Here is a 23,869-nt window from a genome sequence, read left to right as displayed (position 1 = left end):
CTGCGCAAGTTAAAACGCTCAAAATGACTATTTATACATATATTATACTTTTATACATCAAATGCTTGATGAGCAGAATGAGTTTTTCTGTTTCCCCTGTGGCTGCCTCTATAAGCTCACACAGTCAATTATGTGAGACCAATTCAGGTTTGAAAAACCCGCATTGTCTCAGCAGAAGTGATGCAATGCATGTCCTTGTTTCATTGGATCTGGCTTCCTGATACGCCGCAATAAGTAAACCGAGCTTTTAACGATCATAACAGAGTTGGAAGATGAATTCTGCATCATCAAGTAAGAGACCAGCCTCCAGCGCTTCCCAAACACCATCAGACTCCACTAAGAATCAAGAAAAGAAAGGCTTTATCTAGTGTGATCAAAAGGGCAAAATTAGAGTCTGACCGGTGCCAGAGTCAGACAAGAGTGCAGCATTTGAGAAATGGAGAGAGTTCAGGTCTAAGCTGGGAATAAGAAGGGACCCAGGGTTGGCTTTTCTTCTGATGAGAAGGTAAGATATAGTTCTGAAATAAGGAATAATGTGTCTTGCTTATATTTATCACGCTAATCTAGATGGTAGCCAGTCATTCAGTTTGTGCATATCATGTTTTGGGTTTTTTTTGGGCACTGCACATTATGCATTTAGATTATTTCCAGTTTGCTAATAGCAAACTTGTGAATTAGGCTTACACTTGCTGTGTATTTGCAGCGTTACTGCCGAATATGAAGCAATATGTGACTCGTTCACAAGCTTTGGAGAGGAAGGTTGAAGATGCGTCTTTGAGAGTTGTTTGATTCGTGCTCATATAAGTCTGCACACAATGAACGTGTACAACACTGCAGTTGCCGTTCCACTGAACGCCAGATGTGGCAAACTAGTACAAAAACTCTAACTCCTTTGATGCAAGTGCAATATTCATATTGTGATCATTCTGCCAATAAATAGAAAAAAGTCACACTTTATTTAACCAACCAGAGTAACACAGAGGTGCACACCTCTCCAAGGCTGTGCTGCCTAGAAGAAGAAAGGTGAAACTTGAGCAGACTTGCATACATACATACTCACAGTCTGCTCAAATTCAAGGCCTGTTGATCATTTGTCAAAACTGCATGAATGTCTGCAATAGCTGTGACTCTCTAGTTGCAGGGTAATGGTTACACTACCACTGTCTGAGCAGTAGTTACATAAGATTTATATTATGGTAGTGATAGAAGGTAGTAGAGAATGAAAGGTGAATATGCCACATTTGGATATAATCAGCATTTGTAAAAAAAAAACAACTTACTGGTATCTGCACTCAATGTACATACTGTCCTCGTACATACTGTTCTTTAAAACATGACATCTGAGTTGTATTTAGAGCCTTGTTTATTTGACATAACAAGTACATTTTCCTGTTGACTGTGCAAAGACATGGCTGATTACCCAAACAAATGTATAATGGCACCTGTTGAGACGCTCCATGACTCTGTTCCCCTCTCGTCTTCACCGCAGTCATAATTATAACAAATGAACTCTGTCTAGTTTAACTTTTCAAGCCACAAAATGTCCAACAATGGGAAGTGATGTCATATTACTGAATGTGATTTCAACATAATATCACTAAGCTAGTTGAGAGGACACTGATGTGGTTAGCAAAAGAACAGACTGTCCCAAGACTTACCCTATAAAATGCAGTTGACAGGGGTAGCAGGGCAGCAGCCACTGTATACTCTTCTGACGTGGAGCAGTCCTGTGGACAAAATAAAAAAAAAAAAAAAAATTTTGTCTGTTTATAAGAAAACAATCACATTTTAAACAGAGAACAAATCTGGAACAATATACATTTAGGGCAACCATTTTAATGCATTTCTAGTATATTATTTGTTATATAAAGTCACACAGCCCTGGTAAATGTCAAAATAATGGTTATAAAGGTCTGCCAAACCACTCTGTTTGCTTGGTGGTGGTAACATGTGCTTCCAATCGGTTATATAATCTTTGCCTTGACACAATTGTTGAAGCACCTCTGTCACCAATTTCTTAGTAATCTTCTGTTTGGTTTTATTGAATTAAATGAGCAAGTCTAATTCACTATGACCACACTATCCGACCTTCTGTCTAGACAAAGGGTTTATTATTTATCACAGCAGACACAGTGATTCAATAGAAAGAAATGTCAATATTTTTTTCTTATAAAAGAAGTTGTATTTGAAAGTCATTTGTTTTGATATCTTCAAGTAACTACAAACTACTTTTGCTCTGGGACCGTTTCAGGTCAAAGATGTCATATTTAGTGCTTTCTAGAGAAAAAGTGGTGCATTAAAAGATTTAGAGAAAAGTTTTAGGGGCTCTAACAAAACCTCACAAAAGAGATTTCAGAGAATGGCGAGAATAGAACTGCACAATTTGGCCTTATCCACAGGAAATTGGTACTTATGGGTGGAAGACTTGGGTAGGATCTGCTGAACTTTGTAAATGAGAGCTGCCAGAGGAAATTCTGTTTTAAACCAGGAAAAACCTAAAGATCGCATGTGACCTGACTGAAACTCAGAGTACACAATCAGTTCTTACTTGTTTGTTTTAGTTTCGTTTGTCACTGTCATTAGAAGAAAAGACGATGTAGTGATGAACGCTTTGCTTGTGGTAATGAGCTATAATGAGAGGTCTGAACTATTTACTGCCAAAGAAATGTATTTCAAATGTATCAAACTAGTAAAGAAAAACAAAGTACAGAAGGAAAATGCAAAACACAAGTTTGGCTACAGCTTCAGATAAAAGCCTGCCTCCTCCCGCCTGGACCCCCATGGACCGAGCCACGTGGTATGTGCAGTGTTTTTCCTAGCACTCATTTGCACTGGGGTAAAAATTTCCAACTTGGAGCAACACCAGTTCATTGTTTACAAGCATCCTTAAAAATGTGGTAAGTCACAGGGTCACAAAGATAAAGGCCATAAACAGAAGTGGAGCCATTACAAGTATTTCAGGATTTTATGATTACGTTGAAATAAATAAAAAGTTGCATATCATCATTTTGAAAATTAAACAAATATGCAGGGCCATTTCTAGATTTTTTTTTTTCTGGACATGCAAAGACACTGAAAATGTATAGTTTAAATTAACAATACCCTATTTATTTATCATTTAAAATGTATAGTCCACCAATGTTTGTCACCATAATGTAGTAAAAGCATTAAGCACACTTATATATTTAAAATGTAGTAAGCAATTCCACTTTTAGAGGCCCACAGGTGGCAGACAGGCGATGTGAATCTGCCCACTGTGCTTTTGCCAGGAAACGGTACTGTGAATATGACCAATTTCCTTTTATTTTGTTGTGATCCTTTCCTTCTCCTTTCACAGAAAATAAAAACATCTCTAGTCAAATGGCACGGGAATTTAGAACACATTAACATTAATATTTTAGCTGTGCACATTTATATTAACCAGGATTATTCTGACCATGAACCACGTAGCAGAATTTAAGATATTCCTGTGTCCTAATGCTGAAGAATACTTGAGTACCACCAATTGTACCCCACAGAGATTGAGTCACACACTGCAGTATAAAATAGTACTAAATGAACTAAAATAGTTTGGTGTTTTGTCTGGAAAGCAGCCATCAAAGTAAAGCTCAAACAAACAGACATCTACCATGGTCATGTGAACGCTGCTGAGGACGTCCTGCTGCCTGCTTTTCCTCCCATTATTTACGTCTTTCGGGCTGTTATACTGTCTGTTTGCGGACCTCCAGGAACCATGATGAATATAGTGACTAATGCAGGTCTCTGACTTTTAACACGTAGCAAAAAACTGAAACTAGTCTAAAATAACTAAAACGATGTGCTGGTTCCTAAAATGTCAACATTCAGCTTTCCTGGAAATTGCATTTTTTACTTTATTTACTGGACATTTGTCATTACAGAATTGTAGAAGTATGTTAATATTTGAAGCTTATCGAAAGGAACACTGCAACTTTTCTGGTAAAGGAACCGTCATGGTTTTGTCTTCATTGAGATTTTATGCCTGGAATGTTTCACAGTATGACATTAAATTGAACTACCTACATGGAAACAATCAGGGGACACAACCAGACCAAGTTACAGGTCAGATCAGTGGAGTCAAATGCATGTTTTTCATCTATAACTGTATAAATGCAAGATGGATATGTGTAATGCCATAGGGTGGGACATTCAGACAATAACATAGCATTTCCAAAGAGACTAGCAGGTGTCAAACCCTCCACCAAAAAGTTACATAGCAAACCTTTAATAAATCAGTGCAGAAGTGGGATTCAATGTCTTTGCTCTGGACAAATAACGCACATTGCATCATCGTAAAATGTAATTAATGCAGATGTTTACCTGCACAAACTGGTTGTTATGTAGGGAAACAGATTATGAGGACATGGGAATGACTTCCTGACCAAATTCCCAGTGTCCGTGTAATACAAGTTCATCCATCATTCAGTACCAATGGAGAAGGAAAAGGCAATGTTCTCTCAGCAAGATGCAAATTTATGGGTTTAATTTTACACAAAAGTAATGAAATAATCCATTATGTATTGTGAAGAGTTGTTTAAAATAATGAAGACGGGAAAATGAATAGAGTAAGGAAGGGGGTGAATTCAATTTTGTTAACAATGATGGTTCATTAATTAGACGCGTCGTAGGTCTTACTGACTGTGCAACATGGAAACATCTAAGTGTTTCCCTGGGATCCAGAATACAAACTTCTCCCATACTTTCCAAAATGCGAGTCTGCTCTCTGGTTGTGTCTCCCAGAGTTCTTACGAGGAAAAAACAACAGAAAAAAAACAAAACAAAAAAACAAAGAGGACTGAACAACATTGCAGATTTATGCAGAATCATTGAGTAAAGCACTAAACTCTGTTAATCCAAGGTGAGATATGTTTGATTTAGTTCAAAATTATGGTTAACCAATGAGTTCCTTCATTTCACATTTGTCACTGAAATAAACTAATCTGATTGTACGGTATCATCTGAATCTGGCTCAAGGTGAGGAAGGTGGAGGAAGTAGTGACCTGCACTCAAATTCTGATCAATATACATTTTTGGAATTATAAGATTATTTAAAGTAAATGAAATGTCAAAATCCAAATCATCCAATTCCTTTCTGATCATGGTTCCTTTAAGTTTACCTAAATTACATCTAAACTGCAAAAACTGATGTAATCAAAGGTCCAAAAATCAGATTATAATCAGAGTTTAGTTTACATATGAACAAGGCCACTGATATTCCTTTGTATAAAAATACAGAGATATTGTGCCAGGCAAGCCAAGTACAGCTTGTAAAGTTGGACACATTTCTATACCACAAAAAAGATGTATAGAAATAATGCCATGGTCCTATGAAATACTTATAATAAAATAGATTACATATAAATACTAAACTAGCATCTTACATTCTAGCTGTTTTCTAGTAGTGACACTGATTTAGCTTAAAGTTTAAACTTGATGAACACGTTGTGCATTTTATATAAGTGCTACAACATGATACTACGACTAGCATGCAAAACTCTCCATCTGCAGTAGCTTTCCATGAATCCTATACCCCCCTATAAGCCCCTCTTAGGGTAAATGGCCGCTCAGAGCACGTCTTTGCAGCACCATGAGGCCTGGGACCATGAGAGAGGAGAATGCAAAGGACTCATAATCCTATCGCACAGGAAATGGTTGAGATGCCAGGATACATCAGCACAGCAGGACGCATTCCCCCACATGGCTTGTGCAAGTTGACTCCCCCCCAAAAGATGGGAGTGAGAAGAAGCATGCGTCCACATGCTAACGCTAATCAGCAATTAGATTAGAAGTTAATGAGTGGGTCATCATTTTGCCTAATTTATGGCTGTCGTACTGATAAGTATTTCAACAGTACAGGAAGGATGCATCATTGTAATGCAAACATACCAAAACTGTCACAAAAAAACATATTTTTAGGTCTCGCATACAACAAACATGGAAGAAAGGGAAAAAAACCTTAACAAGCGCAGACAAGGTACAGAATCAACCCCCGTTAACCTCTGGCCTATTGTACATTTCTCAACAGACTGCAGACATCGAGCCGCACGCTACAGCACTGACTGGTCTGGTTCATGACACTGAGCTGTCACTTAGCCCCAAGCAAACCATTTAACTGTAAACGTTGCATCAGGCTAGATAATGACATGGTTATTGTAATGGAACGTGTCATATTTGCCAGCAGTGCTAATGAGCCATCGTGTTGTCACTCTTCTGAACCTGAAGTCAACATTTTTGGAGGAAAAGGTCACACTGAGATGTCTCACAAGAAGCCAACCGCGCACAACTGTTGGCACATACACTCATTGATATCATTTTAGGGGGTTCTTATCTGACTCTGTGTTGAAAGAGAGGGGCGAGAGCAAAGTATGAAAGTAATTACCGTCAAGCCATTTACTATTAATGTTACCTTTACAGCCCATTTACAACAAATTGGTTGCATAAACATTCAAATTTAAAGCCATGAACAAATATTTGGCATGTATTTTAAAAGTGAACGATAGTACAAGATGAAATTATTTTGAATTTAGTGGTATTTGACATTATACCTGAGACATTCAGAGCAGAACATTTTAGGGCTGAATAATTTCCGATATAAGTTTAACCAATTAAAACAAACACTTGAACCATTCACAGGTCTGGTTCATTGTAATTTTTTACCTAATCCAATGCAGACTGCAGGAGGTCTCACTGCTACTTTTATTTAATATGTTGTCATGAAGTGTACAGTTGTTGAGTATTTTTACACTTTTTCATAAATCTATGTTCTTAAATTGGGAAAAAAAATTGGAAACTATGCGGCTACATTTTGCCTTTGTCCTTATTCACGCTGTGGATGTCTTTGTCTTGTTTCATAACTGTGGAACAAATGACATCAAATGGCTTCTCTTGTCCTCTCGGGCAGATGGTGGGATTAATTGGCGTCTATCAGTTTGAAGGCGGAGAAGAAGAATGAATGGAATCCAGAGTCACTCTATAAAAGCTGCACTTTGTGAGGACTTTGTAAAAGTATTAAAATGCCCCGGAACAGACTGATGCCACGTAGTAAAATTCAAGGAACCACCAATAAAGACTGGTTTGCTCTGGTTCAGTACAGCCTCTGTGACGCTATAGGACAGCTCAGAGACACATACTAACACAGTTTCACAAGCAACCCAAGAACTAGGCCAAAAAAATGCACGCTTTTGTTTGTATTTCTGTACTAACACGCATAGGCTCACCTGGAGAGCGCAGTTTATCATTCGAATGATATAATCAAATTGTTGATGGTCGAGGATTGCACGGTTCTGCTGGACGTGAAGGCTCAACTCTTCAGTCAGACACTGTCGAGCCATTTTCCCTTTGAGGGCCCGCAATGCAGCAGGTAGGGTCTGTAGAGGGAAAAACAAGTTATTAAAAAATACTAATAATTACACTAGGAGAACAATATATATGTTATTTCATAGGTGTTGTAGTAGGTTTACTTTCAGAATACACACAGGTCTAAAGTAAAGATCTAAACTATTCCTTACTAATGCCATATAAAATTATTAATAAGGTTAAATAATAAATTCTAACATGTTTTTGCCAAAATGTTATTATAGAGGAATGTCGGAGTGTGTAAAGTCATAGTTTGGGGTAATGCTATTTGCCCTGACCATTTGGTGTATAAGATTTATAGCCTCATGGGGGGCTGAGAGGATGTATGCGATATGCATTCTTACATTATCACCATAATGTAGGGCTGGGTTATATAAGTGCTAAATAAAGCAGATGGGAAGCATAAAATGAATGGTTAAAATCCCATATAGACATGAGACATGCAACCAAATACTTGTTGGTGACATTGTACATTTGAAAGCATGCAGAAGGAACAAGTCAGAAATAACTTAAGGGTGCACTATTCTTATAGTTTAATTCCCTTTAATTTTTGGATCATTATATTAATTTAAATTTTTTGAGTAAAGTGACACCAACAAAGCACTCCTTTTCACTACTTTAACAGTAAAGTTTAGAATCGTAAGAAGACCAATTTGTGGAGTCCTGCTGGTTTCAGCTTTAATTTGAGGTTTGCGAAATAATTCATGAAATTTGTTATAGAAGATTAAATCTTTCTAGCAAAAGCAGCATACATAAATCAAATGATTATTTGAAAAAACTGTTATTGTCTTAGTGGCTATACTGTGGGTGTGCCAGCTGGGAGTCATTAAACAAAAACAAACACAGACACATGTGTGAGGACGGGCTCGCAAAATACAGCACAACAACCCAAGTGCGTTATATCTACTGCCTTCAGCTAATAATGACCCTCTCCAAAGGTTGATTAGCTGCAATGTAACAAATGTGTGCACTACCTTCTCTGTCTCCAGGGTCTTGTACTCAAAGATGAAGGAAATGCAGTTCCTCACCACCTCCAGCCTGCGTGCGCTGTTAAACACTGAGCCACACTTGCCCATGAAGGACACTGCAAATACATAGTAAATATAAGGAGGCTACCACACATTTTCTATAGCAGATTGTTACTTTTGAGGATTTTCATACCAACGGGCGGTCCTGCGGGCACGACACATTTCTTCTCTGGTCGCGTAAAGACAGGTGCACTGCTGTGCTTGGCCACACCTTCCTGAAGAAGCATCTCTATCTTTTCATCATCCAACAGCGGGAAGGGCACCTGATGTACCCGCAGGTGAGAGCCCTCTGACGGCCGAGGCACTTTCTGAAAAGCCATGTGTGGATTTGGGTTTTCCTACAAATATTAATAAATAAAAGAAAAATAATTCAAATATGCCACTTAATCTTGTACATGAGAATGAATGAATAATGAATACATGAATGCAACTTGCATTTTTATAGAACTGCTCAGATAATTCCCTGATTCGTTTCTGCAGCTTGGCAGGACTGATCCCTTCTTCCTTAAAGTTTTCAATGTCTAAGGCCACCAGCTGAAATAAAGGGTAAATTACATTGTAAGTACAACATAACTCAATACTTACTTACATAATGGTGACAAAAATAAGGTTGTAAAATTTGAAAAGTTCAATACCTCATCAAAGAGATCACAGACTCTGTAAGGCGGACCTCTCTCTGAGACAAAGCCAGCGAAGGCCATGCCATCCAAAACCTTGGCCAGAAAATCGCTCTCGATGAGGCCCCGCTGGCCCAGGAAGGCAGTCTGTGAAATGTCAGAACAACATTAAGTTACAATCTCACACAGATGGGAGCAATACAATGTACATCTATAGATAGACTGTCAACTGAATGCAAACGCTGAGCCATTTTTAAATCACAAGCTGAAAAATACCTCTGCATGGGGTCTTAGAGATCAGTATCTTTTATTATTGAAAGCACAGACACCTCTACAGCCCGGTCAAAAGGGAAATAAATCTAGCCATAAATGCCAACATGGATATAAATCTCATTTATCTTATGTATAATAATTTATGTGTGTGGTGAGAATAGATAAAACACACTTCTTTCCTTCATCCTCTCAGCATTTGCAGGCGAACAAGCATTTGTTTATAATCTGATCCATGTGGGGTCCACAGAGGATGATCTGCAAAGGGGTTACCACGGAAACAACACAGACACGAACAAACAAAAACCCAGCACCAAACAAAAATGTAAACCTAATACGTTTCATATGGCTCCAAGCCGGGTTTTGCCCAAGGTTACAGGACTGTGGACTGAGCCTCGCGTAAACAAAAGGATCGTCTCAAAAGTCATGAATGTGCTACAGCCGCATTCTGCTCTCTATTCACACTGACAAGTTTATCTGCAAGTCTCAAGCACTCAAGCTGCACATTCTTGACTAACTGGACAAATCCTTTTGTTTGCACAGTATAAACGAGCAAAATTAGAATACATGCTTGGGGGCAAATTTGATTTCACAGTTGCTTTACCTTGTGAAAGTGAATAACGGGTTCAGAGTGGATGCGGATGAGCTGTAGGCAGGACCTGTAGCCCTGGAAGAGCTGCGCGAACAGCCTGAGAAAGACTGCCCGTACCTCCTTGTCCTAAAACACAAGCACTCATCAAACAGGTATACCACAGAGCTGCACTGATTAATCATTTATGCACAAGGCTTTTATTTGCCTTTACGGTAACAAGCCACTTTGTGTCAGTATGTAAACTTTCTGCACTCCTCATGTGTCAATTACAGCTCACTGGAATAACGTGAAGCAGAGCGAGAGTACTACTTACCAACAGTTTGATGTTAGAAGGTGTAGTGCGGGATGGAGGAAATGCATTGTCTGCTATCTCCAAATCAGGGTGCAAAACCTCAGAAGAAACAGATAAAATATTTTATTTATGACAAAAATAACAAAATAATGTTTGTGGTGACTTTATATCACAAAAGCACCAGTCTCTACTTCCAAAATAACTAGACTATTCCAGAATAATGCCACATTTCTTAACATGGATAAATAAATCTCTATGTGACGTGCAAACAACATGTGTGAGTGTTTACCAGGGAGAGTGCCGTCTGCGTCTGGTGTAACAGAGGTTCAGGGAGCAGAGACAAGTGGATACACTCAGGAATCTTTATTGTCCCTCCATCGAGGTCAGCGATAATGACATCCAACTGTGGAGCACAATTAAACAGGAACAGGTCAAGTGTTTTGGTCACGGCTGCTTTCAGCACAGAGAAGGCAAATTCTACTGAAACCAGCTAAATAAACATCTCATACCATAGACAACTTACTGGAAGAATGGAGCAACATCACTGCTTTAATAAGACATTTACACTGTGGTAATTTTCCACTCACCAGATCCTGGATCTCCGTTTGAAACATGGAGTGGACACCGATGATAAAAGGAGTAGGTGAGCTCAACACTTCGAGCAGCCGAGAGGGCAGGATGGGGATGTAAGGATAGCTGTGAACAGACACAAACAGTTGTGGTTTATTTAGCACAATTATACAATTTCTAATAACCAAAACTGCTCATCTTAGTAAAAAGGTAATTTAAATGAGTGATGAATCGTTCATAAATAAAAACATAAATGACCAGATGATTTTGAAAGTGAACAAGTTTTAAACACTGAAGGTCAGATGAGGCCATATGTGTTAAGAAAGGATTCCTACAATGACAAAAACCCAAAAGAATGATTAATCATCTTTTAGGTTAATCATCAGTCAAGTACCCACATAAAACTCAAGGAACCGAGGTGTGAGTGGAAAATCACATGAGATGCCATCTGTAACCTGTGTTGTGAAAGGGACACTTGCCTGTATTTAAGAGGAAACATGAGGGCTTCCAGGGCACGGCATGCTTCTCCAAGACGCTGGTAACTAGTGGAGTGAAACAAAACTTTGTGCTCGGTCAGAACAGCACAGAACAGGCTTAAGACATTGTGGATTCCTGAAATGGAAAAAAGCGGAAAAACAAGCAACCAGGAGTTGAATTAATGAGATTCCAAGATTGGTCCACACTGAGGTCTATGTTCATGGATGAGTACATCATCAGCAATTGCATTTGTGCAATTGCTCATTTGTACATTTATTTATGATATATATAGTATAGTATATAGATATATAGTTTAATTCCAGGATATTATTAAGACTAGGACCTAATCACAGATACATCAGGTGTCTTGAAATTTGATATATAATGCTACATACTATTCCAAATAGCTGTATGATAATCAGAGTGAATTCTAAGTTCCCATTTCCTGTTATTGTTTTTTATTAAGTATCAGACAGAATGATTTATCACACAAAGCCGAGATAAAGAAAGAGGAACAGCCACAGACATATGAGCGCCACTGGGGGCGCTGGCCCGGGATGTTTTGCCATGTTTTGGTGATAAACAGGAAGACGATCTCAAGCATGAATAAAATGTGAAGTGAACATGCCTGTGTTAGACTGAATGAGGCGAGCTTGTTGATCTAATTCAGTACAGCTGTGCCAGATGCTGCGGAGAAACACTATTTTTGGAAACACATTTCTGAGAGGCAAACAGTGTTCCCCCTTCAGAGGATTGGGCTACTGTTCATAGTAACACCTTTGGTACAGGTGCACGCTTATCTTATCACAAGTCCGAGCCCTTTATGAAAAATGACAACACAGACAAACAAAATAACAGCGGGAGTGCGGTTGGTGACGGCCAGTTTTATCTTGCCCCTAGTGGATGAACTTCCTGTTTAGCATGACATGTGAAACACACATTCCTCTGTGGTGACTGAGTGACCTGTGCTCAAAGTGTCGACCTGCCTGTTACAGCCCCCTGTCCGCCCATATAAGGACATGTGGATGAACTAATGAACACTCCCCCTAAGTGCCTACGTGCGGCTAATCACCTGAGATCAAATTTATCTTCCTATAGGCTCGCTCACACAACTTATAGTTTGGACCATGAGTAAACCTACTGATATTTAGGGGATAAAATACATGGACTTCTAACACTTCTAACCACTGCTGCAATGGTTACAAGAGGGGGGCATTTGGCAGACTCATGACACTGCATATTCACTTTGTAATATCTTTATACAACATAACTTTGAATAAAATGTGACCTCTGAAACACCAACCAGTGGTGTGGAATAAATTAACAAAATTCAGATTTTTCAGAGTTGTTTTGACAGACTTGAACCAGATACAGTACGCAATTTGTTGACTGTTCAGGAAAAGTACAAATGGGTTGCACATGACCTTGCTCACATGTGTATGAAAATTTGCACAGGGCAATAATTTGAGATTTTCCATTACAGAAAATAAGTGGAATCATCATATAGTTGAATATTTTTCTAATTAACTTCACGTGTATAATTTAATCTCAAAAATCCATATAACAGATTCAGCATAATTACAAACAGCACTGAAATGACAGGGCAGTAATGCGGGGACAATTGCTGACTCAGAATGTATGCACTTTTAAATAATCCATCAACAATGCAATGAAAATTAATGGACCGCATCAAATCTTCATCATGTGCTCATTCTGAACACTGATAGGACTACATTTACACCACATAATCTGCCTGAGACCAAGAAAATCTTTAGTTCATTGCAAAATCGTTAGAGTTAAATGCCATGTGATTTGTGCAGAACATAACAAAGGCCATTTGAATGTGACTTAAAAACACCAAAGAGGAATTGCTCCAGGAATGTTAAGTACAGCCAGAAAAAATATGCCCATAGAAGAAATATTATGGCCGTGTTCAATGTGTCAACAACATGAACCCACCCAGCTGCTGGAAAAGCATGGCAACACTTTTGCCTGTAACAGGTAATGTGTCATTGAGAGGCGTCTGGATGAGCTGCCGGTCTCCCGCTCCGAGGCTGAACAACTTCTAAAGAAACACACAAAGGTCACGGAAAAGTTCATTTTGTCACGTTGACGCTGACAGTTACAATTTCACACTTGACACCCAAATTTATGACTACTGTTGCTGCTATTTAAGGTAAAATAAGGTGCACTTTATTATCCCCATAGGGAATTTTGTCCTCTGCATTTGACCCATCCTTCAATGCTGCTGGGGCACCTCATCAGGAGGAGTGGGTGCTGCACTGTACCCTTCTCTGTGATGTTGCTAAGCTTGGTCAGGATGTTTTGGGTTGGGTATAAGTGACTCAAGTCTTTCACTAAAACAACTAATTCTCAGCAAAATGTATAATATCATGACAGACATTTTACACTGTCCCAACATTTTCATAGATTTTTTTATTCTAATTTGTCTTGTTATCTTGAATAACGTATTCAGGAAAATGTTTTGTGTCTAAAAAAAACAATTTTTATATCATGGAAAAGCCATACATTATCATTTTCATTGCCTGCATACCTGTATGTTTAACTGTGTGCCAGTTTAACTAATGTTTCTCCTTTGCATCCTTTAGGCACTGACCTAACTTCACTATTTTAGCTCTGTCCATCTAGAAAACTAAATAAAGTAATTCTTAGATCATTAAACTGTTACATATTTCATATTTCACATATCATTCCTCATCTCCGGGATCTCCAATATACTGTATCCACTGACGTTTGTGTGAACAAATAAAAGTGCCATGAAAAAAATCTGTATTTATTTTATATTTTTTACACGTTTAAACTAATGAGCGAAATATATGTATAATAAAGACATTTCTACTTGTGGTTAAGCACCAATACATCCATTTATAAAGTGTCAATATTCTCATAGAGAAAAAGCAATAGTTTACCTGTGATCCTCCAGCTATGGGGACCTGGAATGTGAAGAGGTTGGCCACTAGCCCCTCCAAAGGGAAATTCAAGCTGTCGATGTACACAGTATAAATCAAACCCAGACATCCCTGTTCATGAAAAAAACAAAACACACACACATAATTATCTTAAACTTAAATTTTGAGCTTCCATCTTAAACATTAGTAATCAAATACTGTTTATTGTCTCTAAAATAAGATAAGTGTTGGAGTTTTGAGAGTTAAGAGATTAATAATGGTGGTATTGCAAGTTATGTTCTTACCCGAAATATTTCTGGATAATCTAGCCTGGATACAAGGATAAGACTTTTTGGTGCAAAGACTTCGGCCGGCTGTATCAAACCATCTTCTTCCACCTCTTCATCTTCATCTCCCTCTGCTTCAATACTCTTTGAGCCCTAAAAACATAAAAAGTATTTAGTTTGAGTTGAAGAGTTCACAAAGTGTCGGAGAATGCAGAGACGGGTGATAGAGTTCAAATCTGGCAATAGACCTATAAGCATATGGAAGAAGGCATGTTGTGTTTGCTATATAGTTATATAGTTATAATCTATGACAATCATGGATCATTATGTTAGAATTTGCACATTTTAAATCACAATATTCATCTAAAATAACTTAACACACACAAGTCAGCTGACTTCTGTGTTAGAAAACTCCAGTGCCCAGTGGGATGTTGGTGTAAATGTCATCACAACAAAGTGCCATGTAGCTGTTGGCATCTTCCCCAAATAGCTGCAGATAAACACAAGCGAGCGGATGATTTTTGTTTCCATTTGTACCAAAATAACAACACGATGCTGTGGATTCCTACAAATCTCACGGAGTAAGAAAATAGGAGAACGAAGTAGGTAGAGAGCAGTGGACGTATGTCGGTGACGGTGAAAATGGGTTGATCAGTAAAATATGGAGTCTTGAAAATAAGACTATTGCTCTAACATGCACGAATCCCTCCAAATACAACTCTGAGGGGAAATGAGAAGGAGAAACAACTATAACATCCTTTTAAAGCTCTGGAAAGTTGATTTTGCATAACGCGTCTGCTTTAAACCTAAACATGCTTTTTTGTTTAACACATTTAACAAAATGTGTATTTATATACCAGTCTAAATCAACGCAAAGTGTTTTTTCAGCCTAATCATGTTTATTATACATTTTTATATACTATAATTGTATTATTGTATTATAATTATATAATAATTACATCACTTATTTTGATTTTGGGTTTACATTGAAGTAGAATGACAAAAGGTGCAAATCAAGTAGCACACTTCAGGGATGAGCCGATACAGATATTTTGAGTCGACACAGATTTGGTCTGTGGCCGATAACTGATATTTTTCTTTTAAAATCTATAGCAAAGGCCCAAAAACGTATCTTAAGTTGAAGTAAAGAACACAAATTAACTAGTAAAATAATAACAAAATGTATTTATCTGGGAAGTTATTTGTTACATTTTTGTGTAAACATACAGGTCTATTTTTACTCAGAAGTCTGTTCAAAAAGACAAAACTGATGCACTGAGGAAATCTGAGACTGACATGGGCATACAGAGAATGGGGCAGCACCAAAAAACACTGGTATTGAATGTATTGTATTTCATATTGATATTGGCCGATACAAATGAATCAAAATCAATATCTGAAAATACTGATACTGGACCTGACATATTACCCATCCCTAGAGGAATTTATTTGGGCGAACACCTGTATAGAGGTTGATAATATGACAGTAAAAATCTAATTGTGATCAGATTCCAGACAATAACATATGACAAATGTAAGTGATTGTGATTTCATTATCATACTGTCCCCCACAACTCCTCCGAATGATGAGTAAAGAGTGAGTTACAGGTGACTTTAACGGATCAAAGTCGAGGGTGAACTCTCAGAAACAGCTTTAGTTACCTCGAAACTGCCTTAATAAGATACAAGAGTGCGTGGATTGTGTTAAAATCAGAATTGCATGGTATGAACTTTTTGGCATATCATCCACCCTGTACACCTGTATTTACATTCAGACATTTTCATGATGTTGCTTCAATAGTGGATTACGTTCAAATTTTTCACTAAAACTCTTATCGCAAAGTGGTATATTTCTCTAGACAACGAAAACATGGCATAAGTGTTTGTATCTGGGAGGTATGTGATACTCAGATAGCAGACAGTAGTCACGTTTCACCATTATTCTCCATTATTATAAGGCTGCTGGTTCGATGAAATACATTCCTCCAGCATTCTTACTGGAATCTTTTTGAGTAGATAAGGACGTCCATTCGGAGAGTTAAGCTTGTTAAAACAGCCTCACGTTTCGGGAACAACTTCATCAACTTGGTTCAAAATGTGTGTTTGTTTTACTGGCGCATGCCGTCTGCACCAGGCAAAAATAGACTCAATTAAAATGGGGCAGATGAGCAGAGCGTGACAGTAGCATGGGGGTAAACCATATAAACATCTGGAGATATTTGGGGATTTCAGTGGACACAGACTGTATATGGAAATGCAGTATCAGGTCAAACACCGACCAGGTAGTGCTATATTTTTACTCCAATATTTTCATTTCTGAAGATGTTGCATAGATCTGAGCATAAGGGATTACAATTTGCTGTGGTGAGTGCTGACGGAAATGCGGTAAAAGTTATCCAAGATAGCTACAAAAACAATATTTTGACCAACAAAATTCACAACTTTATTGACTCACAAAAAATTAACAAAAGGACTATTTGGGGATTTTTACATTTCATGTGGTGGTCAAATATAAACCCATCCCACTACAAAGTCTCTTTCAAAAACAAATAACAGATCCCCCACAAACTCTCTAAAGCATCTGACGTCATTTAAGCTCAAGAAAATAATTATGATTTGTGTCTGTCATGTGGTTAGTACATGGTGCTTGGAATGTAAATGAATGAAAACATCACATTTTAAATATAAAGAGGATATTTATATATTAACCGCAGGTAGTTATTTTGACGACAGAGATGAGGTGAGGAGATGAGGTGGTGGAGGGACTTAATAGGCAGACGATGTGCTGCTACCAAAATACATAAAAATTTAGCACGAGTGATTCAATCAGAAAAAGGGCACAGCGTTCCACAGGCCCATTAGTTTTCATGCACGGTAACCAGATCCTAATCCAACCGTATGAAATTAGATTGCCCTTTACATTAAAATGGTCTGCTCTCTGCAAAATGTTCACAATGTACAACACCCAATATTGTTAATGACAAGATTATAAGCAATTTCATGTCCATCATATGAGTTTAAATAGGGCTGCAGCCAATTCTCTGTTAGTAATTGCATGTGGTTTGGAGCAGAGTTAAAATTCTGGAGGGAAAATTGGCAATGATCTTGTTCATGTTTATGAAATCAATATTGAAAGCCAATTTGGTTTTGTTTTTGGAAAAAAAAAAATGTAATTGAAAATCCAGAGGGAAAAAATGAGGGGGAAAAAATTTTGATTACATTTTCTGCCATGTTGCCTAGCCCTTGGTTTAAAGATACAGGACTACAACTGCATGAGGGTTTGCAGGAGTTATGTCACTGAGGAAGATGTGATGTTGATAGGTTTGAGGCCTTTTATACTTTGACTAGAGCAGGAAATGGGTGTGAAGGGACACAACAACAGCAGCATGCAGCAGAGTGACTTGAATGGACTTGGCTGGGGTGAGAGGATAGTACCTGGAGATTGACTTCAGCCTCATAAAAGGTAAGGCATGAGCAGTAGTGTCGGTCTGAATCGATGTCCGTCAATACAACTGTGAAGAAGCTGGGTATCTTCCTCTCCCTGGACAGCCTCCACCCGCTCGGCTGGCAGAACTGCGAGCAGACAGGGAAACATTAGAGAGGAAAGCAGGCCAAGGCCACTGATACACATGGTTAAGGCAACACAAAGGCCATGTTACATCATCTGCAATGATCTGGCCACAGCACTAACGGTATGACATTACAGTATAACAGAGTCATTCAACCAGTCTATCTCCATATAACCAACTAGAAAACAAGATTTTTGAGCAGGCTACATTTAATATTACATTTAATATCACTTCATCTCACAAATATACAAATGTGTAACAAGCTGATCCAGTTCAAATCTGTCTCTCATTACAGCCATCTTTTCCCTCTGGTCCAAATCTTCTACTTGCCATGTATCAAACATATTAGATTTTCTCTTGATTTAATACAGTGTACACACGCATGTTGACATATTAAACCCCATCTCCATTGTCTTTCTGGACTAGATTAATGTAGGAAAAACAGCATTATATTTGGCTTGATTGCACACCAGTTGGACAAAAATAGGATCAAGGAAGAAGAGGACAAATGCAAAGGAAAGAAACGAGTGAAAGAGAGGAAGGGGGACCGGGAGCACTCCATCCTACAGCACATACAATAGCGCTCAGGAAATCTGTTGAAGCTGCTCAGAGAGTGCGCGCGAACAAGCCAAGGACAAGTGCAGATAACTGTGATCCTGTCCAGAACTATTCCAAATATGTCATTCATTGTTGTCCTGAAGAAGAGATAAGCACCTTTGGGAGCACATACCAAGCGAGATCAGAGGAGATATAACATCCTGTGTATATATGTTGTGCATATGCTCGGGAGTGACTTGCTCAGAGCACGTGAAGGAGGTTTAATTGACTTCCTTTATATTTAATCACAGTTTCCGTTTGAACTGCTATCTACAGGCCAAGTCTGCAGAAACACGTCATGACTCGAGCGCACACAACATCTGCTGCAAAGTTTAACATGAAAAGCAATCATGACGTCATACAGTAGCAGCCAGTACAGGTCTGTTTAACTTAAGACAACAGATCTAAAGTAATCGTGCACTGAAGACTGAAAAGCATACCATTTGCTGCTTAAAATGTTTGCATATTTTGGTATATTATCAGTTTTTACATCAAAATAGACAACTTTATAGATCCTCTGTAGGCCTGTCACAGTGATTACTGTATCGACTTATTGTTCAGTGTGCGTTTTAGGTTTTTTAAAATAAATATTTGACAAAAATTTTACAAAGAAACACTTACACAACGTAAAAGGTCAACAGTTAACAAACACAACATGAACATTAACAGACACGTTAACATTCACACTGATCACGGACGTTTTGACGGCTAGGTGTGCAAAAGCTAAATGCTAAGTAGCGTTGAGTGAAATACGCTGGGGTCAGACATTATAAAGTGAGGGATCTTAAAAGAGGGCAGATAACACTAAGATAATTACATAAGAGAGACAGAATAGGGGAGATTTCTGCTCGAGGCTGGAGACTGCAGGCATCTGATCAGCCTGGTCATACAGGCAAGACGGGTGTGGAGGACAATGCTGCGCTTTACTGAAAGTTTAGGGTTTTTTTGGTAGGTTGGCCTGGGGTTGGACCGGTTCTCCCGGAATGAGGTGTTAAGTTGCACTTTAGATGATAGGACTGTATTGTTTGCAGGCAGAGGGGGCAAATCCACACCAATCTCACAGGCCGTACATTTTAGGTGTGGTTCAATATATCTCAGACAGAACAATAATTATTAGGAGTCAATATTTATCGTGAGGACTTTTTCTTTGTACAACCGGGAGGTTTTTTTGTTATTTTTCTGTTTTAAGATTGGATTTGAGCTGTAAAGGGAGGAATACATTATATTGTATTTATTTATTTTATCAGGACGTCCCATTGAGATTGCATTTACAAGGGAGTCCTGAGTCTACAATTAAAATAAACATTTACAATTGATAAAATGCATAGTAAAATGTACAGTGAAAATATTTACTGAACCTGTGATCCACAGACTTGCACAGTTAAACAATTACAACAGTCTGAAAAGAGGAGATATAATGTGTTTAAATTTACTTAAAGGAATTACACTTTAGTTTAGTTTGCGTTGGTTTATGATATACAACTTTTAGGACTAATTATAGGTAAAAACTAACAACTACAGTGTTTCATTCTGCTATTTATTTATTGCAGTTAATGTTTTATAGCCATATTGTACATATGTAATAGCTTTTAATTCATAATTCTACTTTACAGTTATGGTGTCAGTGGCATAAATGAGTGTCAGTATTATCATTTATTGTTTTATATTTTCCTCAGCAATATATCGTACTTCAAAATGTGTTATCGTGACCAATTCTCCATCCATCTTATGAAGAGTAGCAAGTGATATAATAAGATAAGCAGTTATTAAAAATGTTGTACAGAAGTCCTGCACTGTACAGCTCAATCAATGATCCTGGGCAAGTCGCCAGGTAAAATAAAAGCAATGGCTGACATATTAGTTAGTATGTCACTCAATTATAAAAGTGGAGCGGAACAGGTGCAATGGTCAGCCGGCAGTCTACAGCATTATCCACATACACAAAAAGGAAATGGACACCACTTAATCCAACATTAGCTTCTAGTCAAGTGACTTCTTAGACTCAACAACACTGTGCATTGATGTCAGAGCAGGGTACAAGGGTTGCCCTCCAGCTAAAGCCCTCACCATGTGATGGCCAGTGACACAGGATCTCCTGTCTGACCTGCTAAATGTCGTCACAAAGCGGCGCTAGGGGGAAAAGAAGGCTCTGAAAGATCTAGCATGGGTAACAATCAGTCCCCAAGAACTTTTTGTGGTTGTAGATAACTAATTTAATTCAAAAGGTTCAAAAGAAAATAAAGCTGATACTAATTAATCTGACTTTTAAAAATACTCCTAATGTAATCTGATTAGAGCTGTTATATAACTTTTAAACGGAAAACTAGTGAAGGATTTGTTTGTGCGTAGCAACTCCTATATCATCTTCAAAAGGTTCAGTAACTTATTAACTTATTAACTTCAGTCCTGTTGCATCTTGATAATGCTTTATAGTTTTTTTAAGTAAATGCACCGGAGTGACGGTCATTTTTGTGCCTTTGATAAAACTTTATTTCCAAAATCCATAATGTTTCAATTAAAGTATTTAATGAACTTATTGCTTTAATTTCAGTCCTTCTTGTGCTAAAATAATTGATGCCATTCTATTAAAACATTAAAAAAAAAACATTTATCCTCAGATGTCAACCACATAAAACTGTTGGCTTGATACTACCGGCAACAGGGTCAAGAAGTGAATGAAATGAATGCGAGACGGGCCTCTACTACGCGAGACGGGCCTCTACTACGCGAGACGGGCCTCTACTACGCGAGACGGGCCTCTACTACGCGAGACGGGCCTCTACTACGCGAGACGGGCCTCTACTACGCGAGACGGGCCTCTACTACGCGAGACGGGCCTCTACTACGCGAGACGGGCCTCTACTACGCGAGACGGGCCTCTACTACGCGAGACGGGCCTCTACTACGCGAGACGGGCCTATACTTTGACAATGTTTAAATCCAGGCTCCAAACCGTTCTGTTTAGCTGTGCATACGACTGAAAGGTTTTTATTCCGCACTTTTCTCTTTTAACGTTCATGTTATGATGATTATTTGTGATTAGTTATGTGTTGATTTGTTGTATTGCGATTTTAATGTCTTATTCTGTAAAGCACTTTGAATTAGTTTGTGTACGAATTGTGCTGTACACACAAACTTGTCTTGCCTAGAACCAATAGAGCAACAGAGTTTAGGCACGTCAAGCTAATAAATCAATCAGTTAATCAGGTTAAGTTTAATCAGGACAAAAATCAGGACAGAAGCAGAATTAAGTCATTTCAACTCAATCAACTCCAGAAAAGTAAAGCTAAATGCAAGGCGCTTTTTATCTGACAGTCTATGACAAACGAAACTTACGGATTTCACCGTTATTGTGTCAATGACCATAAATACTCATAAAATCAAGATGTTTCTTCTCACAATCTTAACATCGAACATTGGCATCCATAAAAGAGTTGAAGGAAATCCACTCAGGGGCAATGCTTGGTCAGGAACAAGTAGTTACATTCTCAAAGCATGACGAGCGCAGAGAGCCGGCGCGGGCTAGATACAACTGGAGCTACCCACGTTCCTAAACATGACTCGGGGAAAGAACGAAATGCTGCATCACTTTTTACACTTGTTTTGTTTTTTTTATTAGATTCATAGCTAGAAAAGGAAGCATGATAAGGAAGCACGTTCACAAAACATTAGTCATCATGGCCACAACATTTACGATGACCAACAATGCACGGGCGTCCTGTACCATAACTTAAGGTTAATGCTGAAAATCACCGTTGACCTGGTTTTAATCAGCTGATACTGCATAATGTTTTATCAGCGATTTCATGATAAAATGTATTAAAGCTTATCTCTGTAAACTGGATAATGTTGAGCGCAGACAGTGAAAATGTCAAATTAACATAAAACACTCTTTCCCGAGTAAGGAGAGATAAGAGAAGGAGGTTTAGCAAAAGCTGAATAAGTCGCTACATCCAAAAGTCTGCGAGGTTTTAAACTGTGGTCAGGAAAGTCTGACTGCAGATGTGCACTAGACATTAATGGCATTTGTTCAGAAGGAGCCACATGCCAGGAAGACAGCACAATGAGGGAAAGTGAGGTGTGAAGAGTCAAGGGCCAAACAGGGGCTATTCAGAGGTGAGACTAGGGTCAGCGGTGGGTGAGTGTTTGTGAGCAACAGTCTAAAATGCGTGTGCAATTTTGGGAACTAGTATTTTATACAACGTAATCAGCCAACATGACGCTATGTCCAGCAAGAAAAGTGAAGCTGCATGGAGTCATCTAATAAAGTACATAGAGTTTTATGGCAATTTTTTTTCAGTCTAAAGAATAGATCATAGACAGGTTTTCTCCATTGCATCTCTGTTGTTTTAATCAGTACTAAAGTAGCTGCGACGCTGACAGTCACACGAAGTAGCTGAACATGTAATAATATGAACAATGAATATTTAAAATTCAAACCTATAGCAGTAACAGTTTTGATATACATCTACATTTAAGAAAGTCACCACATATCGATTAATAGAAGTCCAGAGTATAGGTATTGGAATTGATAAAGATGTAATTGTTACCTTAGCTCCTCTTCATGAGCCTACCCCCTTTAAAATGTGTCTTTAGTCAATAAAGCAAAAACGTTTCTCTCTAAATTTCATTAGTTATACCATAAAGTTTTGTTATGTCAGCAGGTATTGCAATATTGAATGTCCTTCCAATAAAATGGAGCCCAATAGTGCACTGGGCTCTAATAAAAGTCAGTTTACTGTGGTACTGCTTGGCCGCTGTCACTAACACTTTAGGGTCCCTTCCCTGATGCGTTATGCAACGACAGACACATAAGGTTTACTTTAAAGGTTGATATTTTTAACCAGCGTTGATGGAATGCAGCAATTCAAAAAAAAAAAAAAAAAAAAAAAAAGACACAAGAACACATAGGAGATACTATAAATATTCATCTACACAACAGTCAAAGTTTATGTTCGCCATGTGTGTGTCAGAAGATGAGGGAGGTCAAGTATTTTTAGTCAAGTATCTTTAACATGCAATCCAGAACAAGATAATGAGGACAAGACATTTCTGCTAAACGTCTCAGGGCAGAGAGCTCATTACATCAGTGCGAATTCCTTAGTTTATTTCTCAATAGAAAACAAATAAAAATGAAACATGGAACCAATAACTAAGAGCTTCCTGTCAATGATATGAATTCATTCCAATTTCATCATTCTTCTGGAGTTTTTTTCCCCCCAAATCTATGACCATGTACCAGCGAAAACTGAAATAGAAATAGATTCAAATGAATAGTAAAATGACT

At 38.2% G+C, this 23,869-nt stretch overlaps 1 protein-coding gene across 2 annotated transcripts in view; it reads right to left on the bottom strand.

The window, feature by feature from the left end:
• sbf2 (SET binding factor 2) overlaps window positions 1–23,869 on the bottom strand; it is a 58,037-nt gene that overhangs the window by 20,431 nt on the left and 13,737 nt on the right. For both annotated transcript variants that reach the window (XM_033989926.2, XM_033989933.2), the window contains exons 3-17: window positions 17,852–17,989; window positions 14,435–14,569; window positions 14,151–14,261; window positions 13,180–13,285; window positions 11,223–11,355; window positions 10,761–10,869; window positions 10,463–10,576; window positions 10,195–10,272; window positions 9,894–10,007; window positions 9,038–9,166; window positions 8,838–8,936; window positions 8,536–8,740; window positions 8,349–8,458; window positions 7,236–7,385; window positions 1,659–1,727 (exon numbers count right to left, since the gene is read on the bottom strand). In XM_033989926.2, the coding sequence (XP_033845817.1) occupies window positions 1,659–1,727; window positions 7,236–7,385; window positions 8,349–8,458; window positions 8,536–8,740; window positions 8,838–8,936; window positions 9,038–9,166; window positions 9,894–10,007; window positions 10,195–10,272; window positions 10,463–10,576; window positions 10,761–10,869; window positions 11,223–11,355; window positions 13,180–13,285; window positions 14,151–14,261; window positions 14,435–14,569; window positions 17,852–17,989 (1,800 nt within the window). The remainder of the gene's footprint in view (window positions 1–1,658; window positions 1,728–7,235; window positions 7,386–8,348; window positions 8,459–8,535; window positions 8,741–8,837; window positions 8,937–9,037; window positions 9,167–9,893; window positions 10,008–10,194; window positions 10,273–10,462; window positions 10,577–10,760; window positions 10,870–11,222; window positions 11,356–13,179; window positions 13,286–14,150; window positions 14,262–14,434; window positions 14,570–17,851; window positions 17,990–23,869) is intronic.

The sequence above is a fragment of the Periophthalmus magnuspinnatus genome, chromosome 3 (genome assembly GCF_009829125.3).
Source record: "Periophthalmus magnuspinnatus isolate fPerMag1 chromosome 3, fPerMag1.2.pri, whole genome shotgun sequence".
Classification (NCBI taxonomy): Eukaryota; Metazoa; Chordata; class Actinopteri; order Gobiiformes; family Gobiidae; genus Periophthalmus; species Periophthalmus magnuspinnatus.
This window is presented reverse-complemented; position numbering and strand designations above follow the sequence as displayed.